General features: G+C 30.5%; 1 protein-coding gene across 2 annotated transcripts; it reads right to left on the reverse strand.

Annotated features, from left to right (window-relative positions):
* Nucleotides 1–4,553: 4,553 nt before the first annotated feature.
* LOC131849163 (uncharacterized) lies at nt 4,554–20,164 on the reverse strand. Of its 2 annotated transcripts, none has more exons than XM_059199164.1 (8): nt 19,865–20,164; nt 16,239–16,420; nt 15,712–16,057; nt 15,491–15,641; nt 11,172–11,357; nt 9,133–9,288; nt 7,015–7,117; nt 4,554–6,248 (listed from the first exon to the last, which is right to left on the reverse strand). In XM_059199164.1, the coding sequence occupies exons 1-8, from the start codon at nt 19,926–19,928 to the stop codon at nt 6,150–6,152; spliced, it is 1,287 nt and encodes a 428-aa protein (XP_059055147.1). In that variant the 5' UTR covers nt 19,929–20,164; the 3' UTR covers nt 4,554–6,149. The 2 variants fall into 2 exon arrangements, with proteins under 2 accessions (XP_059055147.1, XP_059055146.1); XM_059199163.1 differs by having other exon boundaries at nt 11,172–11,360; nt 19,865–20,162.
* Nucleotides 20,165–20,805: the final 641 nt, after the last annotated feature.

Raw genomic sequence — 20,805 nt, forward strand, 5'->3', positions numbered from 1 at the left:
AATAAAGTATTTTATATGACATTTAAATCTTTTTTCCTGCAGATTTATAACAGACTCTGGTATTTTGTTGTAAAACCTTACGCAATTGCCATAAAACGACTAACTTTAGTTAAACGACATTTAAGTAAAATCTAGTAAATCAGTTTGTTATTGTTACGTAAACTTTTATTAGTGTAATCACTAACTCTTTTAAAATTATGTAGATATATTCTTCCTGGCATACATAATATTTTCAAAACAGAAGCAACGGTGAGGATATTTGATTGCTAAAAGCTCTCTCGTATAGACACCCTGGAAGCCGTACTATAAATGGAGAAAATGGCCCTCTTTTGTTAAATATTGTATTTATATTCGCTGGTTTGGCTCATAACAAAATATGGAAATAGCTAAAGTAGACAAGTTTAGCCGTTGCCACATTTGTTAATTGTCTAATTCTTCTTACCGCATAAGCGGCAGAACTAAGTCGACTCGCCAATTTAGTAATATGGGCACCCCATTGCAACTTGGAATCTAATATGATACCTAGAAATACAGAATCGTCAACAAAATTAATAGGTTTATTGTCTAATACGATTTTTTTTTTTTTTTTATTGTTTGATACATTTAGTTTTATATATATGCATTTAAGCAATAAACCATTTTAAAACAGAAGAGAGAACACTTTACTTCATCCATATCATTAATATGTTAATTAAACATAAATCACGTACATAAAAAAATCTCTGAGATTTGTGCTATCCCTCACGAGTTGCTTTTTCTGAAGTGAATATAACTCCGTACGTTTTCTTACAGAATTTATCACTTTTTATAACTTCAGTAAAAAGTTCTTTATATATACAATATAGGTACTTCAATACAAAAAGGATTGCAGTTATCATTTTAAATATATTGCAAGTACTATTTACTCACCCACTTCCTGAATAGCCGGCAACATTCCTGTAGTTTCCTGGTGTTACAGGTGGTTATCCGCCCACTTACGTGGCCGTAGGTAATAGTTTGATTACTAATAATATATTCAAAATAGAATATATCCACTTGAAAGTAGTAAATGAATAACATTACCTACTATATGACTAGATAACCTTTTTTTAATAAATTGTTGTTATTAGACTTAAATTAAATAAGTTTTATTTGACGATTATATTCATCAATTATTTTTTTTCAATTATATTCATTACTGTGACACAAGAGTGATATAATAAAGACTTCTGATTACGTTTAATAGATATTGCGATTGTGGTGGACGTATTTGTTATTATACATTATACAGATATATTTTTTTTCTTCATTTTTGCTTTTGAGTTGCATCCAATAAATATTAAATTCAAAATGAGTTGCAAGTTTACAGATTCTTAGGATTGATATTATCACATATTGGATCATATAGTTATTATTTTAATCATATAGTTACATATTACTTATTGTTACTTATTATATGATTTAATGCAGTATACCAATTCCTTGCAAAATATTTTTTATAGTTTTTGATCTGAGATCAATTTATATGATACGGGTGTGTGGCAATACATAAAAATAAAAGTCAAAAAAGATAATTTACACAAATATGTATTCAGTAAACAGTTGTGCTTTTCATGACGTAGATAAAACTCTGCATTTAAAATGTGAGCTCGTCATTAGATATACATTTAAAAAGCACCCCCTTATAATGAAAAGTGTATTCGGTAGTTAAAATTTAATCCTACCCTTATAAATAAATACGCTAAGTTAATTGGTAGCTACAATTGCTTATTTTATAAGCCGGTGATTACCTATGATTTATAACGATGCACGAGTGGTGTGATAATTATTAAGTGGTAAGGGGGTTTATTTGTATTGATAGATATCTGTTGTATGTATTCATTGCATATCAATTATGTCCTTGTTTACTGAGTACCTAATCTATATGCAGTAATCCAATTATATTTTAATTAAGTATATAGGTGCAAGTGTGAAAGGTAGACTAGTAAGCTATAGGTACGTTTTGTTGAATTGTAGGCTATTGTAGGTACCTACTAAGTACTAACACAGAGTATGACATCGATAATAATTGGTAAATTCTTAATAACATTTTAAAAGAATTACGCGGTCCCTGTAAAAGTTTTTTGGGAATGAGCTACCTGTGTTTCGTAAGTGAAGAGAACTTGTATTACTTACAATTTTAACTGCCCATACCGGGAAGAGTAAATAACAATGCGCCACAGCACTTAGATACATGTTTTACACGTCCATACTTTTGATAACAAAATATTAAAACTAGAACTAAACTTCCATAAAATTATAACAGTTTTATTTATTTGCATGCTAATTAAAAAATTATGTGACAAGTTGTAGCCAAGGCCGTCTGTGACATATAGGAGGAACGTTATAGGAACTTTACGGTAATGTGGCAGTGTTCGTACTATTTTAAAGAAATTAAAAGTAGTAGAGCTAAAGACTACCCATCACTTATTGTAGATAAAAGTTTTCTATTGGTCAGATGTAAATAGGTGTATGGACATGAAACAATAGGTATATGTAGATGACGCTTAATGTAAGATGTAAGTAATATTTGTATTGAAAAAATATACGGCAAAGTGGTACTGTATCTGTCATACGAAATAGAAATGTATTCTATTTAAGAGTATTATAGAGATAGGTAAGTATATGTTGAAACAGTAATGTTTACAGAAAGTTGATGCTTATGCTCATAATTTTATTACACATTGAATATTTTAGGTACTATAAGTATGTAGGTAGTATGACAGTTATCTTAAACCTTCAAGTAGAATCCATTACAACTAAATGTGTACATACAGTCCGATTTTTACCTTCATTAAATATACTCATGGTTCTATATACTATAGAATTGGTAATGCCTAATTACTTATATTAATAAGGTATGATTAGCTGCCTAAAGTTATTTAGAACAAGTGTTTTCAATTATTACATTTATAAGTAGGTAGGTATAGCACAATACAATAAATTATTGTAATTGTAATTCAAATTAATCACCAAGAAGATACTCTATATTTATTATATCTATAAATAGCATTGATTTGGCATAACCCTGTCTTTTTAATTGTTTCAATAGGCAGTAGGTACCTCTTCGGTAGAGGAGGAAATGCGAACTAGTTTATAATATAATTAAACCTAGTCGCGATATTATAATTCATATTATTAAGTACTTTATAATTTAACATAATGATGGGGACTGAAATATGCAGGGCATATATTAGGCGTATACAATAAACATATTTATGGTAAATTTGACATAGGTAGTTAATTTGTGTAGTAGATATGTATATCATTAAAACTGTAAATATTATAAATCCTATTGCCCAAAAGGTAATAGTTTCTGTATTAAAAATCATTTTTAAGATATTAATTTTCATTTACATTTAAAATATTTTATTTGAATATGTTCTATAGACTACAATCAGGTGGGTTTAGACTAAGAGAACAATATAGGTATATATTTTTAATGGTCATAGTTAAGCAATAGAAGTGCTCTTTGTAAATCTTTGCAAAGCACGTTTGCAATCAACAATATTTGTATTGGTAGCATAGAGACACGCAACTGCTCTCTTAGTATAAATTCACGTTTACATATATATCTCTTAAGAGAACTCCATTTGACTATGCCTGTATAGTTAATTACGTATGGCTGTTTTATTGGTTAAATAACGCCCATCGACATCATTCCCAGATACGATAATAGAGCGGATGTGTGCACATACAAAAATACAGAACTAAATGATTCATATATGGCTCATGAATATCTAACCCTACTTTATAACTTCACCGCTCCATTACTATATTATATACACCGCGTATTAACAGATGACATTTTGGCACTTATTTCTTTAAAATTGTTGCGTGAGTTGAAATTACTTCTAACATTCATAATTCATCTTTTGCTCAATCACCTGTTTTGTTGGATGCTGTGAATATCTTTAAATTGCTTATATTTTATAGATATATGTCACTCTCGCCGTATTGCAATAAGCTATAGATACTCAATTCGCTTATTTCGTCTCCTGTTTCCTCTTTGAGGATTAATGGCATTTTTATTGATATATAATTTTCATTTAATGGTTACTAAGGTGTCTTTATATACGATTTTGTATAATTATATTTAATTTAGAAATATAATATATTTAAATCACAAAATAATCTGTTATAATCTCCAAGTTATCGAACAAATACGTTTCGATTAAAAAAAAACATCATCAAAATATACTCTGAATTTTGCTAAAAAAATATATTGTTAGTAAACCTCTGCTCGACAGCATTTTACTACATTAATGCTATACAACTTTATATAATTAGTTATGTCTGACATAATCATTGTTCAATACAACTGAATTTTTATTTAATCATGTAAATGATAAGATCTTTTAACATATAGTTAATTGTATAATCTAACTATGGTCAGTGACTAGATATAAATACTGAGTAATAATTAGTTTTATTTTTTAAATTCTTCTTAGACCTAATTGTCGCCAAATAACGAAATGTACCAATTCAATTATATTTAGAGCTTATAGATTATTCGTCTGAATTTAACTGATAGATTATTGTAGACCGTGAGAAGGGTGTAGCGGATGTTCGTAGCTATATAATTTTACCCTATTTCTTATTAATGGCGTATGCGGGTAATAGACTGAATTGCTATAAAGATAACAAGCAATATATGGAAAGTCTTGTTTGGGTTGTTAATTTCTAATGGATTAATCGAAATGTGATCTGAGTTAATTTTCATTATTGAACTCATTAACTGAAGCACCGTCATTAATTTGCATAGGCGGCTATTTCATCGTCATACACAAAAAAATATTCTATCACACTGCACCACGCCTGCCTCTTATGTTTTTCCCGTAGCCCTTCACATGACTTATCTAAAATTCAAGACATGGAATCTTTTGCTACTTTTACGGAGTTAATTGGTAGGTATACCTACACTAAATTCGTAATAAATACTAAATACTTATATAAACAATCAGTGGTCATTTTTAGGTACATAATACTTTTTAAGATATATCATTGGTTAATTTCAGATTATAATAATAAAATGCTTGATTATACATTATTTAGGCTAATATACCTAATATTGTAAATAATATTTAGACTTATTTAGATTATCATATTTTTTAACAAGAATGAAATCAATTACATTATCACAAGTCAAAGGTTTCAAAAGTCGATGATACTCTAGGCCTGGAATTATATAACAGTTCCATTTTTTAAATATATTTTATGATACGATATTCTATATTAAAGATTTCAAGAATAAAAACATGTCGTGTAGATAATAAACACCTGAATGGAATATAATTGTGTTTTATAGCGGTGAATCATTAATTAGTTCAGTATATAATTATTGTGACATGCTTTCAATCAATAGTGTGAAAGATAAATCAACATAATAAGTATATGGCCTAGTATACTCATATTTTATAATATATTTACCCTTTATGTTTGAGCAGTTACGAATACAATATATTTGCACAGATAATCAGGTAAGTACCTACCTACCTACATTCTAAAATATTTAGAGTGCTAGTAAATAATTTGAGTTTAATAATGGTTCCAAGTAATTATACACAATAATTAACGCTACAAATAGAACCTGGCGATGCATTGCCGCAACACCTGTGCCAGCCACCTGTTGATTTTCATTCAACAGTCCTACGATGATGCTTTCAATATTTCATTATCGGACATTTTAACATTCTATCTACCTTTTAATAACTGAGCTACACTACGATGATGTTATTTCACGTTCGTTACAATCTGTCAGGCACTATATTAATTCGTCGTCCTATGAATTTGCAATTCTTAATCAGCTATAATAAAATCGAGTATGTGTATATATTGAATAAAATGCGATACCTAATATATCGATAATGAGTTATAATTTCAATATTCTGCAGTAGTTAGCATTTTATTTATCTACGTGTGAACAATATTTAAACAATTATATTTACCTAATACAATAACAGCTTCCAAATTTTGAATCTACGGATATTTTACTGATACTACTAATTGTAATGATTACGATTTTATAATCTATAATATTGATACGACATTATAGAACTTGAAGATAACGCTTAAGTCGTTAGGTGTCTGTTCCGGATAGCAGGTGGCGGTGATCATTGGGATGGCAGAACTTAGTTCTTGGGTTGGGGCTTTACCACTTCGCATTTGCCAGGTGTTGGTGGAGTCGGATCTTCAGAAAACATGGGGTTCTTTACTTCCATGTCACCAGTCTATAAAAAGAACAAGTAATTCATTAATAAAAGTTGAACTTGTCATGTTAATGTAAAGATTTCTAAAGGAACATGTGTATTAGATAATAAGTGTTATATAATAATATAATATAATATATAATAATAATAAGTAATAGACAATAACGTGTAGTATCATCTCAAATTAGTGGTTTTACAAATTACTAAAATATGAAAAGATACTTTACTATTATATTACAGTACAAGTCTAGATATGAAACTGTGTCATGGAAACTTATAATAGGTAAACTTAGCAAACCTAGTCGTTATACATAAATATACAAAGAGTAGACACCAGGCCGGACCGCCCTAATTATTAAGGAATAAGGCAGAATTACAAGGTATTCAAACTTCTTGAAAGAATATTAGATAGACTTTCTTCAAGTACGAAAATGAAATTGCAGAATACCTGTAATAAAGAGAATGGGTAATGAAATGATAACTTCGAAATTACCTAGGCGCGACATTTTCTTCAATAATTTTCAACAAATTCTCTATATTTACCTGTATTTTCAAAGACTAAGACGATTATACGACAAATAAAAAAAATTAAATAATAGCTGCCTGCCCTGCAGGTTCACACTGAATTAATTAAAATGTCAATTTTATTTTTGAAGTGTTTTCTTATGTAGGTACAAGTTTTTATTTTATCTTAACAATTATAACAAAAAAGTAGGTGTATATATTTTAAGATGCTTTTACATAGATAGAGAAAGATAGGTACTAGATAGATCAAGGGCATAGTTACCGTGGCGAATCCTGGGCATTCGTAAACAGTGTAGTCTCCCTCTTCGTTTTCCTCTTCGGACTCGGGGTCAGAGACGGAACCATTGCGTTGTTCCAAACCATTCCTAATAAAAAAAGATGACGGTTGCAAAGTCAAATTCTTGTAAGACAATAAAATTATGCAATTTGTCTATAGTCCTAGCAGATATTAAACTTACTTTAAAAGCTAATCTCATTAATTTATTACTTTTAAAGTTGAGACCATAACACTTCATCACTTTCACTTCTTCGTCATCATCATTAATATCCCTATTTATTCATTGGTAAACCAATATAATATTTTCTAAATGATGTTAATAAAATTTTAAAAAAGCGTCTATATAAATATTTAATTATTTATATAGACGCTTTTTTAAAAACTCTAAATCTGTTTGTCTCATATTTTTTTTCGTGTTATAAGTTACTTAATTATGTTTTATTTTACATATTATTAAGTTAAATACATACATAGTTAGGTATCTCAAAGATCAAATAATTGAGGTCCAAATCGACTTTAATTAATAATAAGTAGGAGTATTAATTTAATTCCTTAAAATCTTAAAATTACAATCATCATTGCCTTGCCTTTATCCCATTATTTGGGGTCGGTGCAGTATGTCATTCTATTCCACTGCTCTCTATCGGTTATTCATATCATCTCTCACACAATCCATCCATCTTTTCTTAGGGCGTCCCCTCCCTTTACATCCATCGACATTCATATTATACAGTTTCCATAAGACATGATCCTCGTTCCTCCGCATAACATGCTCACACCAGCTTAATCTGTTACCTCGCAACTTTTCTATAACCGGCGCAACTTTCAAAAAATTTAAATTGCAATATTAGAAATTAATTAACAAAAATATTAAATTCACCTATAAAAACGTAAACTTAATATTTTCTTCTTCAGTAGGTATTTTTTCGTAGCCAACTATTTCGATATCATGTTTCATAACTCCTCGTAACTATAAAACCCATAAATCGATATATTATATACATATAATATTATGTAATATAAGTATTTTGGAGCTAATATTTATTTTAAAGGTCTACTTGTCATGTAATTTAAAAAAGGTGGTGATATTTAAAACATTCCCATAGGAATGCTGGAACAATTTATCTCCCTCGATACAAAATTCTATATAAGTTTAATCTTTCAAATATCATTTATTTCAAGTACAAAAGTTCTAAAAGTGGTTGTTGAATACGCAAAATATCTAATAAAAGAGTTACTTTTATTGTATTAAAGTTGTATTACACAATGAATAATTGTATTTGACAAATTTCATAAATTTATTCACAAATGACTATTAATTTTTCTTCCGTTGATAAAAAATATAAGCCGCTCATTTAACTACTATTAACCTTTAATATATTTAATATAAACTTAATAATGTATCACGAATGCTATTTCTTTCGAGTGGTAGGTCCACTGAAAATCAACACTGCAGCAGCACCTGAGTGCAGCCCTTTCAGCTAATATCGCAAAATTAGTTTTAAGTTTTCCACAATGAATTTTATTACTATTATATGAGTATATATAATAAAAAATAACTGTAACTGAAAATTATTAACTTCTTATTTTAAATTCTTAAGTAAATATATTCATACAGACTTTAAATATTTTATGTGATATATTAATAGAGAAATTACTTTAATAACGACAGTTTTAATGTAAACCAAAAATTATGTCAAAATTATTTTGACATTACTAAAATAAGTACATAATTTATTTTAGTAATGTGAAAATAATTTTTAATAAAGTAAATTAATACGAGAGATGTCGGTAAGTCCGCCGCCGCGCCGTTCACAGACACGTCAGTTTCAATTATTCTCAGCGAAGTGTAAGCATGTTAATGTCATGTACTGTTTATCACAATGTCGACAGTTAATTCGGTAATGTACTTATATTATAGCTACGTAATTGTACAACATAGAACCTAAAATTAAAAACCTTAAAAATAATGTTTAATGTATAATTTTATTTATATGTATAGGTGTATATAGATAAGGATGTACAAATTAAGTATTTTAATGAATCCTGTAATTACAATGTAGTGGACAGTGTGCATATGTAATATTTATAAAATAAATTTACCTTTCCATGGCAATGATCTGTTGTTTCTGGTGTTGATAATGGTACATGTGCGCCGAATGAGCCAGTTTCCTGTCGCCCGAGGTGTCCATAGTGGGTCCAGTTACACCATAAGCAGGATAATCAACATCAGCTGCTGCCTTTGCTTTTTTAGATAACCTGCGGTAAATTTTACATTTACATTTAAATTCATTTTATTATTTGATTTGTCTTTCTTACTTGCTGTTGATATAAATATTAACGATCATTAAATCATTAGTTAGTTAAGTTATAAATTATGGACACCTTTGTGTCAATTAAAATATTTCAGTATTTCTCTAATAATAGAAAACATCAATAACTAATTCAGTAATTCAAGAAGACTGGTAAATGAATACAGATCAGAAGCATACACTCTGGATTTTTATCTACTTGTCTGTAAATCACTCAAAAGGCAGATTTTTTAATAATTGATTACATAAGTAATTTTTTCCCAAGGCATGGACACCTGCCACACACGAATTCCTAAAGTATCAATATACATCGTTTGTATACAGCTCGTAGATACAATATAGCTATCTCTGGACTAGAATATAAACCTAAACTAACCAGAACCTGACTTTTCATTACAATATTAAGTAATTTCAAATTGCATATCCATGAAAAAAATTAAATCATAAACATATTTTTAAAGAATATAACGTATCGCAAAATATCATGTTTCGTAAGTAATGCCAATGAAAAATCTAAATCTACAGTGATCCTAAGTACAATTACAAGTACAAGTAACCTAAATCAAATATATTAAACTATCCATTACAAATAGTAAATGAAATTCATCATTCAGAAAATGAGTTCATAGTCTTCAAACGCCGTCAACTCGAACGCGTCAATTAAATAAAAATTGTCAAAAAAATCATGAATTTGGGAGCTATGATGGCTCCTGCACGCACAATAGACGTTAAAATCATAAAATCCTGTTTTGTAGGTAGGAAAACCAAGTAGTGACTTTTAATGGTAAAAGACAAATTACAATAGAATAAAAGGTTGAGAGTTTTTTTTAGTCTCTAAATTGTGTGCTTTATGTTCAAAATCTAAAGTCATTATTTTCGTTTTAGATAAGTTTTAAATTCAAATGTATTCCAAACTCCCCAATGCAATAATAGCAGAACTGTAGTCAATATCAATTTGCCACGCCCGTCTAGAACGAAATAGGTACAGTAGAATGTAGGCTGCTATAATTATATCTTCTAGTGCATGTGTCAAGACATACGACATTTTATTGATTTTATGGATATACAACGTACACAATGTGAAAACAATGCTTAAAATATTATAGTTTGTTCAAAACTAGCTTCTAAATCGATATTAGCAGCCTTCAGTTAAACCTAAGCTTTTCGAATTTTTTATTACACTCTGTCTACAATACACATGGTCACTTATGTTTATATAAAGTGAATCGATAGAGAATAACCCAATTTCGAGGTGTAACAGTTTTTAAACTATAGGTAAATATGTAGTTAGGTACCTGCGTACACAAAACTGTAGATGCAAAATTACTGGTTCAAAATGTAATTTTCTTTGTTTATTTCTTCCAATTTTTTTTTAAATATAAGAAACAAAACAAAATATTATAAAACATATTGTTATAGGTACTATTCATGTGTATATTGACGGTTATAAAGAAAAATGTTGTATGAACAAGTCAGGTCAGTCATCTTAGACCGCATCATCACTTATTATCAGGTGAGATTGCGGTCAAATTTTAATATAAACCTACTAAGTAAAACATATTACCTACTAAGTTAATGATTATCTATATGTGTCATCTATCCTTTTACTTTTCTGAAATTTGTAAGGAGGATTAAAAGGCTAGTAACTTAGTAACAGGAAGTTCGTGAAGCAGACGCTATTTGTTTTCACCAATAAGTGCACATCCATAAAGTTATCGTCTGATGGCACTCAGTTTCCAAGAGATTTATAAATCGGGTGTTAGATGTTATACGACATATGCGACTTATATAAGGTTTTTATTAATTGGTTGTATTAACCGTAATACTTACGTATACCATCCGAATGCGAATCCAAATATAGCCATAGTAAGTGCAGCTCCTACTGCAGCAATCAAAGCCACCCCGTATATGGAATCGGCTGGATTTAACTGAGATAACTGAGTTAAATCATTTGGTGATTCCAGTATATGAACATGGCGTGGCTTATCCGTTGAGTAACCACCATCTTCGTGTGAGCTGCTAAAGTAAATAGCAATAAGACCGAGAATTTTAGATTCGATACCTCGGTAACGCACATTACGTGTGTTCTACAAGATATCACAGTATGAAAACTTTCACAAAATATCTACTGAAACTAAATTCACAAAATTAATTGATTTATTGCTCACACGACACAGTTGTGTATAAATCAGTGCAGTTAGTCGACAAAAAACAAAGTACGTTCTCGCTTGCGTTAAAATCCGCGACACTGCCTTTACTTTACATTCAAAGTTGTATTTTAATTAGTTTTATAGTAACATGTATAGTAGATAATCAATTTTTTTGTATGAGTAGATTATATTTAAATAATGCAGTATGTCAATAGAGAAAGACAAAAGTTTTGTAGTTATTATATTTTTCGATATACAGGCATATAATAAATTAATATCTCATCAAATAGGAATGTACGTATGTATAGAAATGTAAGTACTGAAACTTAATTAACCTGTAAAATAAACATTGTTTTACTAATACTGTCATTGTCAAAATATCCCATTGGATTTTAACGCTCACGATTATACTAAGATAGTGAAACTCTAATAAAATTCTTATAACATTTATGCACAATCTAGGCAAACATTCTTTGTATGGAAATTGTTACTCCTCTCAATGTTTGATCTAGTTTATTTTAAAACAACAGGTATTAATCCGTAATCAAGTGGTAGGAAAGTATAGGTACCCTAGTTTTAAAGCGGAGTAAAAACTTCGTTTCGTGTATGTATTTCCGACTAGCAGTGCACGTAAATTAGCATTTAATTTATTTACATGGGTTAATTACTTTCCGTATTTGATTCGAAACTTGTACAATTATATTACAATATTGTAGGTTGGATATAGAGTTATATTTAAGTATTATATAATATATTAGATATTAGAACTTAAAGAAAAAATACTAGGATACTACAAAATTCGAAAACGGTACTGTAGTCATTGCTCGATTCCGGTACAGACACAGAGAAAAAGTACCTAAAGAAATAAAAGGTGATTGTTATGTATACAATTTGTACAACTAATAATAGAAAAATATTACTAATTTGGCCATTTTGCACTGATAGTATAAAAATAATACATGAATTGGAAAAATCCAAGAGAATAATCCACGTTCGTGCGATATATTCGCCAATTGAGTATTGTATGTAAAATTATTACCATATAAAAAGAAATGTTAGAACGTACATATATTATACCTATAACAGTATGTGGATCAAAAACTCGGGATTACAATAGCGCGGACAAAAATTGCAGTGTGAATAGGCTCTAGCTGTGCTTTAGCTGTATCAAAAAAATATATTTGTAAACACTAGGCCACACCATATTGTGAAGAATTTGCAAATGCATAGTTGCAACAGTGTTGTAGCAGTTTGGTACTATTATCAATTTTGATTACGTGTTCATTTCTGTAATAAATTTCAAGTATGCACAAATTTGTGATATTATCTATATCTTTTTATTGCTCGTTGTCATCCGTCGATGTTAATATTTAATGAGTATAACAAGTTGACAGGTTATACGATTGTCGTGCTGGGTAATTATTTCGCATTAAGTGATGCATTATTAATGCGACTTGCATGTTTTCCAACATTCACTTTATAATAACAGTACTTTTAGAACCGACTATAATTATGAATTGGCCTTATTGTTGATAGACCTACAGTCAACTTGACATATGTGAAGTGGCCTATTTTCTAAGAATAATTATTAGAAACTATTTTCCTTTCCACGATATTTATATTTAGTATACTAATGCAAGTATTATAGATTATTTGTATTCTACGATTTTATATATTGTAATTTAGAGTTAATATAAATGTATACTGCGAGTTAATCTCATATTATCAAAGTGTATGTAATCAAACAATTATTCCATGGTCTTGAGTGTAGACTGTGTTTGAATATATAATTAATAACAATAAAAAATCTGAGTCTTGCTCACGTAATTCCACCAAAAAATTTGAGTGGTATTGAGTTGACTGGTATGACCTACCAGTTTACTTTCAATCCGTGTTAAATTTGTCGGTGCATAGTAGTTACGTAGATACCCACACAAGTTCGTTATCAGATTTTTATATGATAGAATTTTCTTTTCTATGAGATCCAAATCACGTACTAGTGTGGATCTACTTATGAAAAATATTATTACTGATTAAAGGAATTTAAAATTAACTGATTTATTATTACATGCACAGAATGACAATGGTAATCTAAATAACTATGTATGTACAGTTAGGAAAATACCTACTGTCTATACAGTACTATAATAGTAGGTATGTATATACACTTTGGATTAATACTTAAGTAAGCAAAGTATCATGCTTATATAATATTTTATTAAATATCTAAATAAAAATAAATAGTACCACTTTTCGAATTAAATCTATATACTTAGTTAAAAAACGAATTCAATATAAATAATTAGTACCTACTGTATCTAGACCGAAAGAGGTGAACTTCATAATTCGAAGTGCTTTAGCTTTCAACTTTAGCTTTAATACAAAAATTGCACGAGTGCCTTCTTTTTTCAGAGTAAAGTGAAACAAACCGCATAGTATTAGACAAGTACAAAAAGTTTGTGTTCCATGCGAATGCTAACAAAGGACTATACCAGCATTAATAGGTTCAAGGTGTTTTCTAAGTGTTGAATATATGGTTTTACTTATCACCTCTCCTCGTTATCATCGAGATCAGGATGGTTTATTCTCAACCAGCGCAGATTAGATGGCAGTAAGGAGACGGGTAATCTATAGTTTCTACCCCTGTAATAGATACTATAATGTTTATTGTGTTCGATAAACATTAGAAGCATCTATGTACTTCAAATGTAGGTTGCTAGAAATGGGTACTAGAGGCCCCATTGCTAGCAATGTACATTGTTAGGATGACCTCCACGTGGCTCTCCTATAAAACCATCGTGGATCATCCCTGATTAAGTTTCCACGATGTGCTAGACTGATCTGACTTCATCATTCTAAACCTATTACGCACGAGTGGTCCTCCGCCAGCTGTTATACTGTAAGCGGAGGTAAGTGCACTATTCCATATTGATGCATCAAAGAATCATTTGACATCATATCAATGCATTAATATGCAATTTATCGTCACCACAATTTTCTAAAGTATTTGACCCACTTTGGTGGCCATTTCCAGTGCACGTAGCTGGACAGTAATTTTCTTAACTGTTCGAATAAAGAACAGCCGTTTTAACATGCCCGTTTGAACAGTATTCAAGTATAATTTGACGTGTGTCAAAACGACAATTTTTGCCGTCATTAGTTCAGTTATAATTATTTCTTTTTATAAAAAGAAATAATAATCTTTAAAGATGTACAGCAGACATGTTAAAACAGCATAGATTAATAAATGAGTAAATTAACTTATTATATAAAGCTTCATTAAAATCATACACCTTAAATAAAGTTAAAATATTCTCAACTTTCACTCAACTCCAAAAGAATTTGTCCAATTTAACAAATTATTTATTTAAAATATAAAAATTTATCTTTAAATTGTTATTTAAATATTATAAAACTACTTGGTTTATTAACAATATTTATATAATAATGAAAGGTAATCTATATTTATTTTAAATAAGTAGTTTATATATTTATTAAACATAATTAAATTATTTAATTAAATATCAAATATTGAATAATTATTTTCATACACATATTTAAAATTAAGCTTCTTAAGAACACACACACCTTATGTATTGGATTTTTATTTTAATTATATTTAATAATTGTATTCTTATTTTCTATGAATAATATATTTCTTAATTTCTATTATTTAAGGATTGAATTCTTTACTGTACTGCACTCTCTAATAATTGTACTGTAGAAATCAATAGGCAATTCAAGCCGATACCCATGAAATAACCCCTTTGATTTGATTAGGATATTAGACATTTTCATGTTTTAAAGATACAAAAATACATTTTTAATAAAGAATCATCATCAATCAAGTAAACATTTTAACAGTAACAATAAGTCTGAATTACCTACCCAATAACACGAGTATATCAAATATCAAGTAAGTAGAAAATAATAAATTTAGCTTTCAACGTAGGCAAACACGAGAGACTTATGAGATACGATAGATATTATAATACTTACATGCCATGTCTCAGAGGATCTAAGTTTTCAGCTATGAGAGTTTTAGTCCTACTTAGATTTGGATTTTGTCGAATCTGACGTGCTGGTTGCAGTAACATAGCTGCCTTGGGGTTTCCCCCTTCGTGCATAGCATGTGGTGACATCGGAATTGCTGTAAATAAGCTCATATAAAACAACTTTATAATTTCCTATTGTTACTAAGAAAAATTACTATTACTTACATGGAAGTTTAGGATTGCTATCTGGATCAAAATAACCTTTATCGAGAGGTGTAAGTGCAAAAGCATTTTTCTCCTCCTTCACTTTAGACTCCACCTTGTCTCTTTTTATTTCTTTTTGAGGTTTCTCAGTAATCGGATTCATCAGTGTTTGAGGTGGTAGCAATTGATACTTCTCCGGGTTAGAGGAGGTAAACCGCGGGTCATAGTCTGGTATTCTGGGCGACTTGTCCGGTCCGTGGAAAATGCGTTGCAAGTAAGGATCTTGGGAGACCCAGTGTGCTACATCTACGTCGTAAGTGGTCGGAGCCCTTTCATCGTTTTGCATTCGATTAATGCGATCAATTTCCTACAATGCATCCAAAACACATTAGAAACTCATGAGATAGTTAAGGTAGTGTAAGGAAATAAAAATGATCATACTGACGACTTATCTTTAAGAACAGAACTGAATATAATTGGCATATTTACTACTAATATTAAAACTTAAACTGTGAAATTAATGACGTTAGAATGAAATGACTGCATACCTTGTTGAGCCAATCAGTTTCTGGTTGCGACGGTACACGAGGGCTCTCATTGTAGCCAATATAGTGTGGTAACATAAATTGCCGATAAATAAGTTCGCCAAGATATGTCCGTGGTGGCAATGGTACATGTCTGCGGTAGGACGATGGCTGCGGTAGCAACGACGTCGGCGGCGGCGTCGGCCCTGAAATATGCAGCTTGATGCACTAACTGTCGGTGTAATTTTATTAGATATGCACGAGTACTCTCGGTTTTCATCTATCAGTTTATCACGAAACTTTTTTTGTGTTAGTTGAATGACGAATAACCTGATAATCCACCTAGTGGTATGCGATAACGTTCCGCTATATACTTAAAAAGTACCATTCAAGTGTTGCCATTCAAAGATGTCATGTCTTATTTCATTGCCTATTATGCACCATACAACTGTAATACACCTTATAAAGGAATCTACTTGGCTGCTGAAATACATACAAATGAGAGTAAGGTACTCACGTAGAGGACTCTTTACATTCTACCTCCCTCTAAACTACTGTATTTAAAGCTGGTTTGTGTAAAATGGCGTGACTAGTACTAGTACTAGTATTAGGACTGGAGTGTAGTGGAGGAGTGACTAGTACTAGTATTATGCATAACTAGTAGGTACATTACTGCAACTAAATTCTTTAAAAACGACACTGTAACAAAATAGTAATTTTTCTTTCAATCTCAGTGAAATCTTTTTATAACATAGTTATTTTGTACTTACGTTTTATACACATTTCACAGCAAATGTATAATTATATTCATAGAGCTACCACATGTTTTATAAATATGGTATATGAATAAAATTAAAGGGCATAAGCATTTATAGCATCTAATAAACTTTTATTGCTTAATTTTATGTCCACTAATATAGCAATGAATTTGAAATTCAGTTTTAATTGTTATGGATACTATAATAAACCACCGATGTGAAATATCGATTAGGTTAATATACCTATATATAAGAATTATATTTCTATATTATTTATAAAATGTAAAATATTGAGAAGGTTGATATACATATTTATAATAATTACGTTTATATATTTACATCTATTTAATTATTTCTAGTAAATTAAATGGTAAATAGGTATACCACTTGGGAAAACTATTATCTATTTACTGGTATCATAACTGAATGAAACAATATCTTGTGAAGTACCTATATTGTACCGACGTTAATCTTACATGAATTTGGTACTTAATGAACTGCCTAAGTATCTTAATTATACTGAACTATAATTGTATATTTATAAAAAAATGTATTCTAGTATTCTATCACTACTCATAATATAAGCTATGTTTAGCTTGGGACGAGATGGCGCTCTATAAATTGTTCAGGGTGTAGTCGCGAGAAAATAGGTCACTGTTGCAATATAGGTTAATATCTATTGTAGGTGTCTATAACCAACGCTGGAGTTCGGTTTCATAGTTTGCAGATGCAGGAGTAGTTATGATGATGTACATGTTTATCTACTAGTTCTTGATGGTAAAGTTACGTAGGCAAGTTAAATTGAATATCGGTGTTAGTATTGCGGATACAGTTATCTACTCAGACAGATTATATTCAAGATTCTATGTACCAAATTATAAAAAAAAATTAGAGTAAAAGAAAAGAAACATTTCTAATAATTAAATGAGATTTTAGAGAAAATATTACTACTTAGATACCTAACAAAAAATAGAGTTAGAGATTAAGAAGATTGGAATTTACTTGATTAAGATAAAAAGATATAATTGATTATTAAACGAATATGTTTTTCGTAAACTGTAGTATATTTTTATTAAGGTATTTTGTGTTCAGATACAGCAGCGGTATGGAATGAGAGAAAAGATATATTTTAAGATATCTGTGGTTCCACTCATAAGCGACGGTTCTCATTTTTCATCAGCTATCTTTTATTGTAATTGTTTTTTATATTTGACATATAATTTGTATGCTAAGGTTTCAAGACCATACATCCAGTTATTCGGTGGATTTCCATTTTTTTTTCATAATGCTTTTGAGACTGCTGATTGAAAAATAAATTTTAAATGTTCTAAAAAGTGGAAATTTTTTTCAAGTATTATATGGGTGTTTTGTTATAAATCATTAATTTCTATATTTTTTGTTTTCTATTGTAATGATATAAAAATGAAATAATTTTTATTTAAAACGTAATGTGTTCATAAATGATGAAAAAGTATTATAATATTAAACTAGGACATGCCAGGAGTTTTAAAAATACATTGTCTAGTTCTGACTTGAAAATTTTATTTATATATCCTTTTAGGTGATAGATATTTGTTTTTAATGCAGATAATTTATATAATATTACAATTGAATGACAGAATATTTAATTTGAACTTTTATAAGTAATGGTATTTCAAAGATTGCGCCTGTTATTTTCTCTATGTAATTTATTCCTACTAGCAAATCTTATTATGGACGAAACAGTAAAGAAAGTCCTATATTTTACAGTTAATACGCATAATAATTGATCATTACCGTTTAAGAGAACCTGCAACATCAGCGAAATTACAAATGTTTTATTGCCTCTTGGGTACGAAGGGGGTGTGCCCCTTCACAGGTGAAACTGATTAGGAAAGAAATAGAGAACGATAGATCAGTGTCTGGACCCCAGCACTCACCATGCAAAACGCAGTAGACAATACTTTGAGTGCTAGTACATGGCATCGGTACTCTGCGGGGTGTGGTACCTACTTCCAGGGTCGAGCCTGCCCGTTCGTGCCGCATAACTATCTACGGTCACACAGAGTGCCTCTACACAATTCGACTTTATTTTTCTATTTTCTTGCTGTTTCTTTTACGTCATATGTCGTTGCAATCGAAAAATATATGTAAGGAATTAAAAAAAATAAGTACATCATAAAAAAGTCTGTTTGGAAATAAGGACACATTTAGCACAGAACGCTAGAGTACCTTTTACTCTGCAATAGCTTTTCAAAATATTAAGCGCTTACATAATACTCGCAAGCATTTTATTTTTTAATTTTACGGAAGGAGGTGTTTTTTGTTAGTAATCTTTAGAAACCAACCAGGGAGTGGTGAATTCTCCATGATGAACTACTCACATTTTTATCTTATTATCCCTTATTGGTGCTCCGCTAGCGTACCTCTACCGTCGGCGCAGGCGGGTTCAATATTTAATTTTCATCTATTAAAATATTAACAAAACATAGAAAATGAGTAAGTAAAAATAGAGTCGAATTAATAGTAACACACAAGTGGTTGTTACATTGGTACCTGCCTACATCTACATTCCTATTAACATCCGATTCAACAGTAAGGCGTAACAGGTGTCAGTTGTAGGTGTCTTCCTATCGCTACTTACAAAACCCAGTTGAAATATTTTAATAATGTAATGAAATATTTCATAATTATTAAACAAAATAATGTAGTTTTATTATTACAATCTCGTTGGCAGCGATTATTTAGATCGCATAGACGCTTAGTATATAGCAACAGATAACAAAAAATATTCGCGTTGAGTGTTGTTGCGTAAATCGCCCCATGAAAAAACTTTTAGGCATTTAATACATGTAGATATATTTATAAATGCATACAATAATTTTATTTTCCATTTATTCTTTATCAACTTACCGGATGGGCGAGCTATGGCGCACATCGCCGCTGCAGCCACAAGCAGCACCACCAGCGAGTTCATTCCGTTACGACTGCTTCACTGTGATAGTGTCCTGTGTTTACTGGCAGCTGTGGGTGCGCACATACCCGCGCCGATCGATAGCCCGCCCACATCAACGCCACTACTTACATTCCTGAACAAGTCCGCAAATGCGACTCTATGAGTAAGGACTTACTGCCATTACTGTAACTTAGGACCTTTTCAGTGGATATAATCGACACACCGTGTATATAGGATACTAGAATTCCTTGTAATAACGTTTATGTGCGCTTTAAAATAAAGTCCAAATACCTGTTGCAGGCATTGTAGAGTTACATTATATGACGCTTTACACTTCAACGAATCATGTAGTTAGTTTGCTTCAATCATTATTGGTCGTAATTGCATAATGTAATAATTAAAATCTACCTGTTTGACAATTTACGTAAGTTCCTCTTAGGCTACACAAATAAGTAGCCTTACGGCCAGCAGCTGCAATTCATCATTCAGAGAAGGCTTTCTATGCAAAATTCATATTGGTATGCTGAGGGCCTCCGCAGCATGCCAATATATATTTTACATACACGACAGTCAGTGGTCTACAAATGATTAATACTTATGTCAGCGCCAGAAATACATATGTACTTTACCGTGATAGAATTTTCACAAAGTCTTCTGTCTGTCTGTCGTTTCTGTCTCAACGTCTCAACTATTTTTGCCACCTAGCAGCTTGCTACGTCATGTTTCGGATAGGGAATGAAATACTACAATGAAATTCCAGCGTACATAATATCTTAGCATTCCGGAATGGCAACGAACGGGGAGGACTAGGGGCATCACCTGTTGGCTTGATGTCCGCGGTGCTGTTCATGCAAGTATATAGGCGTAGTTTGCCCCTTACGAGTACCAACAGGTGGGC

The sequence above is a fragment of the Achroia grisella genome, unplaced genomic scaffold (genome assembly GCF_030625045.1).
Source record: "Achroia grisella isolate CSIRO2021 unplaced genomic scaffold, CSIRO_AGI_Agris_v1 utg640, whole genome shotgun sequence".
In the NCBI taxonomy this organism is placed as follows: Eukaryota; Metazoa; Arthropoda; class Insecta; order Lepidoptera; family Pyralidae; genus Achroia; species Achroia grisella.

Bases quoted from the DNA above. Each gene is read 5' to 3' on its own strand.
- LOC131849163 (XM_059199163.1), bottom strand. From the start codon at position 19,928: ATGAACTCGCTGGTGGTGCTGCTTGTGGCTGCAGCGGCGATGTGCGCC. The intron at 16,058-16,238 runs GTATGCAGTCAT...GATGCATTGTAG, and splicing joins AAACTGATTGGCTCAACAAG to GAAATTGATCGCATTAATCG. The intron at 9,289-11,171 runs GTAAGTATTACG...AATTTACCGCAG, and splicing joins TTCGCATTCGGATGGTATAC to GTTATCTAAAAAAGCAAAGG.